Genomic DNA, 12,157 nt, shown 5'->3' on the forward strand with positions numbered 1-12,157 from the left:
AAAGACAAGACTTTGAAATCATGAAAAACATTTATTTGTTCTTTGCGTTGGCACAGTGATGTAAAATGCATGAATTGATTACAATGACTGCTTAAATTTATGAGGCATTCATTCAGTCAGAAAGTTGCATAGGAGAGTATGAAAAGTGTTAAATAAGGCATGAATTTAAAAGACAGTAAAAATATATAACACACATTTGATTGGATGGTCAGAACAAAAAGCTATATACAAAATACTACAACACATGTTGTTAATGCTAGTGCAATTGCTGTTAACCTCAAAAATCAGAGGACTGGATTAAAAGTCGAGCCTAAATTATCTCCGGTTTACACAGAAACCTCAATATTTTTGTTTTTTCATGTGTAATGTAATGTTATTTTGAGCTGCATTTATATATATATATATGTATGTATACTGTATATATATAGACAGAGGTGTTATATGTTAACAAGCTGCCAGAGTGATGACAAAACTTGAAACTGAGCACATAAAGATGAGTCAAAGAGGAATATTAGACACTTGGTGAACAATGGAAGAACCCTGCTGACATTCATCAACTATGACATTCTGATATTAAAAGCTTTTATTTTGAAACTGCTCTTTGGCGTGAGTATCTACATTTATACCTTCTGAAACATATCACTATGCTGCTTTTACCGACATGACACTTTTGCATTTTTCCATTTAAAATAGATTTAAGGGGGAAAATCAGCCGTTTTGAAATTTGCTATTTGTTTGTTATTGCACTATGTTTGGCATCTCTCGAGGCTAATCTCCAACTGCAAACGTGGTACTCCAATTCAGAGGCAATAAATGATGTGGACTGATTTGTCTACATAAAGTGCTGTGTCAACACACCCTCACACTTCACCCACACACACTGGACCAGGGGTGGTGTGAGCGTAAATGCTGTAATAAATAAAACAAGCACTATTGTACATGTTCCTCACAGGTGGCTACTTTTAAAAAAAAATCGAATTAAATAATTCGGGTATCAGGCCAAATGTTACATGTATAAAACTAAAAAGTCGTACATTTAACCATTAAGAAATCGCTTTTGAACTCTTGACAAAGTGCTGGTACACACTGGTGGTAAACTTCAACAAGTTCTGGGATGCTTGAGTTTTAGGGGTCAGGACACGGTGGGGGTCCTGGTACCAGGTTTATAAATGCACCCATGTAATGCTTTGCTTTACTGCTACAGCAAGTTCACGTTAGCTTCCATTACTCTCATGTCACAGCGAGCGACGTCATCACCCATGACCATAAGCACCCAAACACCTGGCAGATTGGTAACAGTCTTGTGATTTTAACCGTTGACAAGGGGCTGATTGAACGCAGCTTCTCGATAGGAAGTTTTCATTTGGCCACTTTTTCTTAAGTGCTGAAAGGTTTTATGTCCTCCCACAGACGTGACTTTGAGTCCGCCACAGTCACCAGTGCAGTTAGTCTTCGTTAAGTGCCCTCTCCGTCGTCTTGCTGCGTGCTGCTGAGGCCCACCTCCTCTTCGTCGCTGTCCTCTGGTGCGTAGTAATGTCGCCTCCTGTTCTCCCTGTGGACGCGGGCGGAAGTCGCTGAGGATCTTTGAGGGAAATCCTGCAGGATGAAAGACAATGTCAATGTCATTTTCAGTGATTAATGGAAGGCAGTAAACGAAGGCAACATTATTCTGGGACTCAAGCTCAAAACGTTATGGGCAAATATTCTCTAATATTACATAACATGTGCAGGGCAGAGGATGTGTGTTAACTACAGTACAAACAATGGGGTTGATGAATGTAACTGGCAAACCAGGCAAACACTTCACTGCAGCAGGGAGGAGGATCCACTAGAGTCCTGCAGCAGCAGCTTTTAGTTCATCTCGACTATTTTGGTGCATCTTAAAATCTGTAAAAATGTAAGCTTGACAGTTCGTTCTTGACCTTGGAAACAGCAGTCGACAATAATCTCAAGGTCCGCTTACGTGCTTATTCAGGAGCTTGTGACTGCATCACACAGCTCTCACCAGCAGATTGAATTCGCTCAGTTGCCGTGGAGCTGCAGATTATCCTGGTTGACTTAAAAGTTGAGCTTGACAGCTCATTCTGTGTTCACGGAAATCATAGAAAGTTTAAACATCTACACTTCTACGGCAAGTAAGCAGGCTCAATCTGCTGATGAGGACGATGTGATTCAGCTAAAAGCTCCAGAAAAAGCCAGCAGGCAGATCTTGAGATGAGATAGTTTTGTAAACTTAAATGTAGATTAAAAATACTGCTGGTAGAACATAACCTCCATACTGTGATATCAGGGTCTGAGCTAAGATCTGAATTTGACAACTTGTATTATGTGTCAGGATTAAAATTTTCTGCGCTTTTATACACGGCATTCAGTAGTCAACTGTTTAGTCTGTGTCTTTCAGACCGTTCCTAAATTAGCCGTTAGTTTCAAGCAACATAATCAAACTGTTATGAGATTTGTGAGTTACACTGAAACACCTCACCTGCACAACCTCCAAGTTTCCAAAGAACTGCTCCACAGGGAGAATCTGGTTACTGTCATCATCTGGGAAAATGTTTTTGCCTGTTTCTTCATAATCCATGTCCTCAGACTCCTGTTTGTCCCAGGTGCCGTTCAACCTGCAGCTGTCCCAGTCCGGCCCCGTCCTCAGCTCGTTCTCTTTACCCTCCTGTCCTCCCAGCTGTGGCGACGCTGAGCATCTCCTCCTGCCGGCGGACTGGTGGCATTCACAGCTGATGCGGGAGAGACTCTCCAGAGGACCGGCTGCTTTACCGTAACCTACTGAACTGCTCTCTGCTGCCGAGGACGTCTTTGGACTTTTCATACATTTCCTCCTCGTAGAAGAAGCCTGTGACGGAAAGTCAAAGACAGGGGTCAGGATGATGTTGAGCTAATAATGAATATCCTTTGGTCTTGAACTTGTGCACTTCATCATTACTAGTAAGGGCACAAGACATTTTTGAGATTCCCTTTTGTCAAATATTTGCATTGTTAAAGGTCTAGTGACTGAAATCTTGGCCTCATTATTACATACTTGCAGTAGACCTAAATGTGCAGAGCCTTCCTTTCTCCAGATTTGAAGATTTTTCGCATTCTTGCACCTTCACATTGTGTTGAGGGTGATTTTACAAATTTAACAACTGTAAAATCTTACTTATAGCTTCTGTTCAGGCTGATTAGTGATACAGGTCCTAGCAGGAGCCGTGACATTTCATCTTCAATCTAAACATTTATAATAGTCTAATTAAAGAAAAATATGTAAAACCTGAACCTTTTAACAAGTTAATTAGAGAGGAATTAATTCTGCAGATACTTTCAATAAGAGACAGTCCAACAGTACAAAGTTAAAACAAACCTTTCTGGAGTGTTTGGCCTCAGAGCCCCTCTTCCTCTTTCTGGGCTTCATGTTGCCAAGTTGACCAGGCATCTGCAAAGCAACATAATGTGGTTTGTTCAATCTACTGTGATAATACTTATAACTATAGCAACCAGTTAATGTAAAGGTTTGTTTCAACCGACAGGGAGTCACAGCAGTTCTAAATGCTCCTGTTAAGCAACTACTGCGCTATAATAAAGCTAAAAGATCAAAACTGAGCTAAAATATTAACTTAATGTATCATTTGTGAACCCATCACATCCAACATGGTGTGTTTAACTAATGCAATTCTTTTTATTTTATTATTACATTTGCACATTACACTTACTGTTTATACTGTCAACATTTTGCACGTTCCCAGTCAATATCCTGTAAAGTATCTGTTTAATCTAACAGCTCTTTTCTATTATAATATATTTTACTTATTCTGTACTGTAACATTTTCTTACCATCATATTATTTAAGATCACATGACTTTTGTGGTAGTTGTATTTTCTCTAATTGTGCATTTTTGATTGTTATGCACAACAACGCCAAGGAAAATTCCCTCCATGTGCAAACCACCTACTTGACAACAAACGAAGTAAGTGTTTCTGCATTTATTGGGTGTTTTTCTGTGACTCAACTCTCAGCGATCCAGCTTTGAGAGCATCAATATGTTGGAAGTGTTTTCTTGAATAAAGTGCATAGCAGACAGTGAACAGAGAAGCTGGTTCATGGTATATCTATGTGTACATCTGCAGAGGCTGCATCGCATAATCACTGTCACGCTGTTTGACTTTAGCGTGGTAATGACGTTGTGAATAGTTTTAGCCCTATGCTGTAAGGTAGGAAACACAAAGTCAGGAAAAGTCAAGACGGGAGATTCTTTTTCTTCACTTTATCAAAAGTAGTATGAAAAATGTGCAAGGGAAGATTTAAAATGATTACTTTTTAAAAGTCTGATTTTAAGAGGCGGATGTCCGAGTAGGATTTGAGGGATCACAACTAGTTTGGAGCCGATGCTGGTCCAGTATTCAACCAACACAAGTGTGATGTGGAAACTTGAAGCCTCCAGAGCACAAACACCGAGAATGGACTTCACAGTGAAGTTCATAGCTTCAGATTCTTTCATGTGGGAGTAATAATCATTTTAAGGATTTTAACAAGATCGTTTTACGTCTTGTGGAAAAACCTTATCAGACACACATTATTACTGTGAGTAGAGTGTTTTATATACGTGTTAAAACATGTCTGAAGGGGATTATACAGTCGTCTGAACAGCGCCCCTGTAAGCGATCCTCCGGCCGGCCAAACTCCGCCCAAAAATGTAACAATTTAACGTCACATCAGCCGTCAGTCACGACCTCAAGTCAACCCTGAACTTTATTCCACTAATGCTACTTTCCCACTCTGGTGGCGGCTCCACGTCTTGTTGAAGTTAAATTAATGAGGTTAATTTCTGAGAAACACTAATATCTCGCTATAGCTACCAAACGCAGCTAGCAGCTAGTAAGGCTAGCAGGATAGCCAGGAGCTACCAGTTACTCTCTTAGCTGCCTGTAAATCAACCAGTTTAGCTTATTTTAGCGCTTACCTTGTGCATCATCTATCGGTGTAACGACTCTTATTCAGCTGCGGTGTTTGTCTGTCTTGTTTGTCATTAGCTTTGGCTGTAAACAACTGTGGTAAGTGTGGTGTGTCGTCTCCTCCTCCGCCGCTGCCGCTGTGTTTGTTTCCTGCTGCTGAGGTTCACTCTGAGGTCACACCGTCTCCTACGTCACTGCCCGTCATCAGCCGGACATCCCATAATAATAATAAAAAAAACATTTTATTATAGCGCTCACTCAAAGACACTTTAGGTAAAGTGTGGGTACAGTGAAGTCATGTCCTTTGTGTTATCTTTATTTCATTATTATACCTAATTGTTTTCTCTTATGGGAATTTATGGGAATATGGGAATTTAGTAGTATTCACCCCATTAAGACAAGGTATCATAATGGGTTTGGATCTGGTCTTTAAATTGACATAATGGCGCCAGCCTGCTGTGTTTTGTGGTGGCAGTTTTATCTTTTTTAGCTCATTAAAACACAGATTATAGCTTTTAAATGTCCACAGTGACGATTTCACTAATTGCACGAAAGCCTATTGACAAGCATAATAAGCATAATTTATATTGAAGTCGAACAGCTTTTCCATTGTAGTTGCCTACATGACATGTAGAGACAATAAAGCCAGTGTGAGTTTGAGAGAAGTGCAGTTTTAATTTATTTCTAGTTTGTAAAGTTTAGGTTTTGGTTTAACTCGGAGGGAGAAGAAGGCAGAAACTACAAACTGTAATTTCAAAAAATGTCCACGAGAGGGCGCGAAAGGCTTTCTAATTTCACCCTCTGTCGACACTATTATTTTCATACATTTTTAATACATATATTATAGATTATTAATATATTTTATTTGATAAATATGGATACCTTATTGTTGCAACACTGAAGGCAGACAATCATATCAGAGTGTCTTGCAGCTTATTCATTAATAACTCCAAAAGAGTTTAACTTTGTTTTTTTCTTTAGATGTAGGCCTAGTTATAATTTTGAGACTATTTTTCTTGTCCTGTTTTTTCCACACGATGATCCATGTAAAAGCTATGTGGGTAAGACATATTTCAACAAGAAAAACAGAGCACTTCTTCAACAAGATATTGTCATATCGTGATGGTGAAGCCTAATTGAAACTGTACCTTGCAAAAAAAAACGTCGAGTTTACTTTTAGAACATCAGTTAAATAAGGTGAGACAAGTCACATGCAGATCACTATTACCATCTGGTCCCTGTATGAATCCATTTCTGCAATAAATGTGCACCTGTGTCTGTCCTGTAGTCACACTCACACAGCTGTAGATGTATTTTTATATGATCTGAAGTTTTCCTGAATGTTCAGGATGAAAACTGTGATTTTATTTACAGCGTAACGTATTAATAAAAAGTCTATTTACGCGCCTTCTGCTCTGTAATGTTTCTTTTACTGTATGTTGTGATCATGTATCTGTCTGTCGCCTCTAGCCAAGTTGCATATAGTCAAATAAAATGTGACACAATAAATTTTGTAAGTTCATTATTTTGTTGTCTAAATAATTTATATGGTATTTTATTTCTGAATATTATTATTTCTATTCTTATGTAGGTACAGACTGTTTAAAAGCAACAAACATGTAACTGGATGGATAAACAGACTTTTTATTGCTTATAAGGAGGTTTAATTTTAGTTTGATGGTCGACATCAAATACTTGTGGACACCAGTGTGTGTGTGTGTGTGTGTGTGTGTGTGTGTGTGTGTGTCTGTGTCTGTGTCAGAGAGAGAAATGGGAAACCGGCCGGTCCTGGATCAGTGTGGATGGTGAGAGGGAGGGGACATTGGGGACAGGAGGGGGTTTCAGGGTGTGAGCCAAACGTAGCCTGCAGCAGGTCAGTCTGTGTAGAGGGAGGGCAGAGAAGAAGCTCGGGGCCATGCTGCGCATCACTCATTATTGTCCTGCACCAAGAGACGACCTGTGACTCCACTAAGCGCCGTCATGGCCAAAAAGGGCCCCGGGGCCACTTCAGTGTCAGCGCTGTCACGTAGCCGAGGACGCAGCCTCGGATGTCTAAACGAGGAGGGACGGCGGTGGTGGACTCGACTCAGGCGCACAGTTGTGAAACACTATGAAGGCGAAAGCATCTGAGGGTCTCTGTGCGCCACAGTGAGAACCATGGATCACTTTTCCCGGAGAAAGCGGGTCGGTCTGCTGAAACCGCTGCTGAGTCTGTCTCTTGTCTTTGCGTCTTTTCTGATGATCCACAAGCTGAAAGTGGCGGAGAAGGATGGAGTGGGAGTTAAACATATGAGGGATGCTGACTGGTGCGGATCCGACTGTTTTTCATTAAAGAAGGGGGCTGTGAAAACTAGTTTGGGGAGCTCAAACTCTCCGGCACTCAGCAGCGATTTGGATGCGCAACGGGTCTCTAACGGGACTCCGGCATCCTGGGACGCGCAGGTTCTCAACTGCAGCGAGGACGCGACGGTGAGGACCAAGGACTGGTTCCGGCGATTGGACCCGAGATTTCACCAGTTTGTCCTGCATAGACACTGCAGGTATTTCCCGATGCTCATTAACCACCCAGAAAAGTGCACGGACGGAGAGGTGCACCTCCTGATGGTGGTCAAGTCCGTCATCGAGCAGCACGACCGGCGGGAGGCTGTGCGTAAAACCTGGGGCAAGGAGCACACCGTGGATGGGAAGAAAATCAGAACTTTATTTCTCTTGGGAAGTCCGACGACTGGTAAAGACACCAAGAACCTCCAGAAGCTGATCGAGTACGAGGACCAGATATACGGGGACATCCTGCAGTGGGACTTCATGGACACCTTCTTCAACCTGACCCTCAAAGAGGTCAACTTTCTCAAATGGTTCGACGTCTACTGTTCCGGGGTGCAGTTCATATTCAAAGGAGATGATGATGTGTTTGTGAACACGCACAACCTGCTGGACCTCATCGGCTTCAAAGTGGAGGATCGCAAAGAGGCCGACTTGTTTGTTGGGGACACCATCTCCAAGGCGATCCCGATCCGAAACAGGCAGAGTAAATACTACATTCCCAAAGAGCTTTATGATAAGCCATACCCCCCTTATGCCGGGGGTGGGGGGTTTCTCATGTCCTCCCAGCTGGCCAGGAGGCTCTTCGTGGTCTCAGAAGGCCTGGAGTTGTACCCCATTGACGATGTGTTTTTGGGGATGTGTCTGCAGAAGCTCCACCTGACCCCTGAGATGCACCCGGGCTTCAGGACCTTCGGCATCACCAGGCGCAGGGTGAGCCCTATGAACAGTGAGCCCTGCTTTTATAAAAACCTCATCGTGGTGCACAAACTGAGCGCGCAGGAGCTTCTCCGGATGTGGAGCGTGGTGCACAATGAGGACCTGGTTTGTGCGCAAAGGACCTCGATATGACTGTCAATTTAAACATGTTCAAACATGTAAATCAATTCACCAAAGCTGAACTGATAGATGGAAAACACAGAAGATTACTCGTGTTTTTAAATGGTCATACTTGATGATTTTTACACTTTTTCACTGAATCTGCTCAGTCGTGTAGTTTGGGGGGTGGGGGGTTATTGCACCAGGCAAAAAACATCATAAAAATATACTTTTCCATCAAAACAGTGTTCTGGTTGGACTTCCTCTTACTACTGTACTGTATGTTCTTCTACTTTGATGTTCCAACCACTAAGACACAACTCCGCAGTGTGTCAACACCAAAGAAATGTCTCTAGGTTTCTGATTCTTGGGGCTATTTCAGTCTCATCTCTCCGGTGTCTTAAGATACAAATTTGATTTAAAAGAAGGTATTCAGTTGTGCTGGTTTAAGTGCGTGTTTGTGCAGGCATGAATAAGATTTGACGTGTTACTGTACATCCAAGTGTTCTACTGAAACTGCTGATTTTATCGTAATTTCTCTGATTTCAGGATTTCTGTCACAGTCCACTACACTCGCAGTACGTAGTGGACTCACTGCACTCGACACACAACAAACTGGTGCATTTATAGCCGGGTGATTATTGTGTAGGGTGCTGAAATTATAACAATCAAATGATTTGAGGTTGTTGGGTTTTTTTTAAAAGTTAATATATTGTTTTATCTCAGTTTTTATTTTCAAAGTGTTTATTCATTTGTGTATGATTTTCAGAAACAGTCCAAAAACCAAAGAAGCTGAAGGGCTGTACAGTCATACTGTAGATTGATGTATGATAGTGTAAATAAAACCGGAGCTCTCTGTCAACATACTGAATGAATGTTGCAGCATTTGTTTGGTGGTGGTGAACAGCACGTTGCTTTGATATGTGTTTCTGTGTACGTGTCCTTGTATACTGTAATGTTAGTTTCACCTGATTGTGAAACAGACGTACTGTTAGAGGTGCTAGTCGCAGCTAACTTTAACTTTAAATAGTATCTGGGATGTGAAACCACATTTGCAATGTTCAGCTTAATCTAGCTTTATTTAAACAAATACAGATACCTTTGCAGAAAAAAATAGTTATTATTCAGAAAATACTGACTGCTACGCACATAAAAGCTCAACAAAATATCCACTGTTGCAATTATTCTCAATACAGAAACATATTAAAGCCAACGTGATGAACTGGGAGGATAGAAACCAAATATACTCTTTTATACATCATCTATGTTGAGGTTGTTTACTCTAATAATACAACAGATAGTGCTATCACACAATAATTATAAAGAATTCACACTACTAACATAACAATTTGCAAAAGTATATGTAAAAAATCTAAATTTTTAGGATGTTTCTGTCAGTCGAGAGTTTCACAGATGTGCATTCTGACTTGGCTGTAGATGAATAACAGTTATATTACAATCAACAATCATCATCATAACACTGCGTAGTACAACATAAGTAGTAACATAGTGATAAAAATGCATCATGTGAATTATTGTCACGCTACGTTTCTCAGTTTAAAGCCACTGAAGTGCTTGAAACTGTTTGCTGGAATCAGTGATATTCAACAGAAGTAGTTCTACTGTTTACATTCATCTCCACTCCGCTCCTCTCTACATTTTAATAATTCTGTCGTCTCTCTTGCTAGACTAGTCGAGCATATAAAACTGTGCTAAAGATTGTCAGTAGGCATTCGGCAGGGAAATAAATTAAATCCATAATGTATATACTGGAAATTCAGCAGTGAAGCATCTTCCCTTTGGCAAAGTGCTACTTTATTCTTTCTATAATATATAACTTAAGACAAGAAATGAAAAGAAACATGTAAACAGAGGTGAAGCTGACAGTAAAGCTACATTCAGGTCGTCGATGGCTTTGGGACTGAAGCATTTGCAGCTGGAGTGTTGCCACGGGAGCAGAAAGTCTGCTTTAACTGAACCTCAACCTCATTCCCTCTCTCCTATCATTACTGCTTTACAAGAAGTGCTTGTATGAATCACTCACTTCTGATAAGATGCATTGATTGATTACATATTTATTGAAGAACTGATTGATGCTACGCTGGTTGTCTATGGGAGGCTCTCAACCTAAATCCCTAATCTATATCCTGGGTTTTACTGGAGAGTTTGTGGTCTAAATGCTGTTTTTACTAACATACAGAAAGTTTTTGAAGGTAAAATTGCTGATTTTTTACCATTTTGCCATTAAATGTTCATATTTTTAGCAGCATTAGACACCTTGTGCAGCTGTAAAGGGGCCACTCAGCCTGTGAAAACAGCTGTAAAATGTCTTCTATGGCTCTGGAGGAGCTTTGTCAAGTCTTAGATAATACCCCTCTGATGATGATGTCATCGCGGTTATCTCGGCGTGGGCTTGAACACACATAGAAAGCCTGTGTTACAAACTGGAAGTGTGGAGTTTATAAGTCGTGGGTATTTACCGGACAGACAGGGGTTGTGTCCAAAATCTCCCCCTCGTTCACTTTTTCACTTCTCTCTTCATAACAGATACTCAGCAGTTTACTCTTAAGTAAGCAGTTAACTGAGAATTTGGACACTTGTGAATTATCGTTATTTTGAGTCATCACTGACAGATGTAGAGTTGCGCAACGATATTTTGCACATCTATAAAATGTGAATTATCACATTGTGGGATTGTGGGGTAGCATATACGTCACAAACATTATTTTGTTGTTCCATTGTGGGACTCTGAGGGCACTAAGAATTCAGACACTCAAATAAAATGGCAGAGGGTAAATACAGTACACTACAGAGTAAAAAACACACTATGTGACTACATTATGATAAATGTAGAATCCATATGGATTAAAAAAGTCTATCTCATGTGAGTCTCCCAGCTTTATGGAAGTGAAATACTATATCAATGGACTACCTCCATTTACGCTGTAAAATTTCTCACAATGAGAGTGAAAGGCTGAAAAATCAGTAAATCTGTAAGGAGATATCAGTAAACAGCAGTGTGCTCGTGTTTATTTTCCCAGTAGTTGTGTGACGCCAGAGGCTAGATGTATAGACAAAAGAGACAAAAGATCTAATCTCAGTGAGTCTAGATGTCTCTTCTCTGTGTGGAGTTTCGTATGACTAGAATTTCATTTGAGTTCATACAATAAATCAAGTGTCTTGTTGAGTGAATATGTGACACAATTCTCACATATTTTTGTACTTTTTACATACATACAATCCTTCTTTTTCTCTTACAGTCTTAAAAAAAGATGTTAACACATTGGTGGCTTCAATCAAAAGTCTGTATTGGCCTTTAAAATCCTATTTCATACCTCTGAAACCTATCGGATGTCTTCTCTAAAAGTGCCTCTATGCAGGAACATGGGAGCAGGAAATATGTGGATTAGGGTCGGGGCTATTACAAGGGTGTTTGTTGCTGTTGGGTTCCTCCTCTGGGTGCTGGTGGGGGTTCCCAGGGTGCTTCAAACCAGTTTCAGTGCTTCCCTGGTGTATGTCCTCTGGCCAGGGGTGCCAGGGCCGGGATCCGGCTTCCTCTTCCCATAGGCCTGGCTCTGGCCCCGACCGACCAGGCCTGCTTCAGCTTGGCTCCACCAACAGCCCTGCCTGGACACACACACACACAAAATGAAAACCATTGTAAGAACTTTAACACAGAGGGAACTCCAGTGTTCTTGTGTATTATTTACCACCAAACAAAACAGCCTGCATCACCTCTGATTTGAATATAAACAGGAAAGCTTCATGCCGTCAGCAGCTGGTGGGGATGCAGCTACATACTGTGAGAGATGCTCTCTTTTAATTAATACTGTGAGGTTACTGAGTACTGTGG

The 12,157-nt window shown here is 40.9% G+C and overlaps 3 protein-coding genes across 5 annotated transcripts in view; 1 reads left to right on the forward strand and 2 right to left on the reverse strand.

The window, feature by feature from the left end:
* Nucleotides 1-18: 18 nt before the first annotated feature.
* c4h1orf174 (chromosome 4 C1orf174 homolog) lies at nt 19-5,126 on the reverse strand. Its single transcript, XM_042410005.1, has 4 exons — nt 4,953-5,126; nt 3,356-3,427; nt 2,483-2,848; nt 19-1,596 (listed from the first exon to the last, which is right to left on the reverse strand). Exons 1-4 carry the CDS (start codon nt 4,962-4,964, stop codon nt 1,456-1,458), a joined length of 591 nt encoding a protein of 196 aa, XP_042265939.1. The 5' UTR covers nt 4,965-5,126; the 3' UTR covers nt 19-1,455.
* Nucleotides 5,127-6,657: 1,531 nt separating this feature from the next.
* b3gnt7l (UDP-GlcNAc:betaGal beta-1,3-N-acetylglucosaminyltransferase 7, like) lies at nt 6,658-9,170 on the forward strand. The gene has a single exon (XM_042409596.1). The coding sequence runs from the start codon at nt 7,102-7,104 to the stop codon at nt 8,335-8,337; it is 1,236 nt and encodes a 411-aa protein (XP_042265530.1). The 5' UTR covers nt 6,658-7,101; the 3' UTR covers nt 8,338-9,170.
* Nucleotides 9,171-9,355: 185 nt separating this feature from the next.
* cep104 (centrosomal protein 104) overlaps nt 9,356-12,157 on the reverse strand; it is a 35,009-nt gene continuing 32,207 nt past the window's right edge. For all 3 annotated transcript variants that reach the window (XM_042409593.1, XM_042409594.1, XM_042409595.1), the window contains exon 22: nt 9,356-11,931. In XM_042409593.1, coding sequence (XP_042265527.1) covers nt 11,801-11,931 — 131 coding nt within the window. In that variant the 3' untranslated portion in view covers nt 9,356-11,800. The remainder of the gene's footprint in view (nt 11,932-12,157) is intronic.

The sequence above is a fragment of the Thunnus maccoyii genome, chromosome 4, assembly GCF_910596095.1.
Source record: "Thunnus maccoyii chromosome 4, fThuMac1.1, whole genome shotgun sequence".
NCBI lineage: Eukaryota > Metazoa > Chordata > Actinopteri > Scombriformes > Scombridae > Thunnus > Thunnus maccoyii.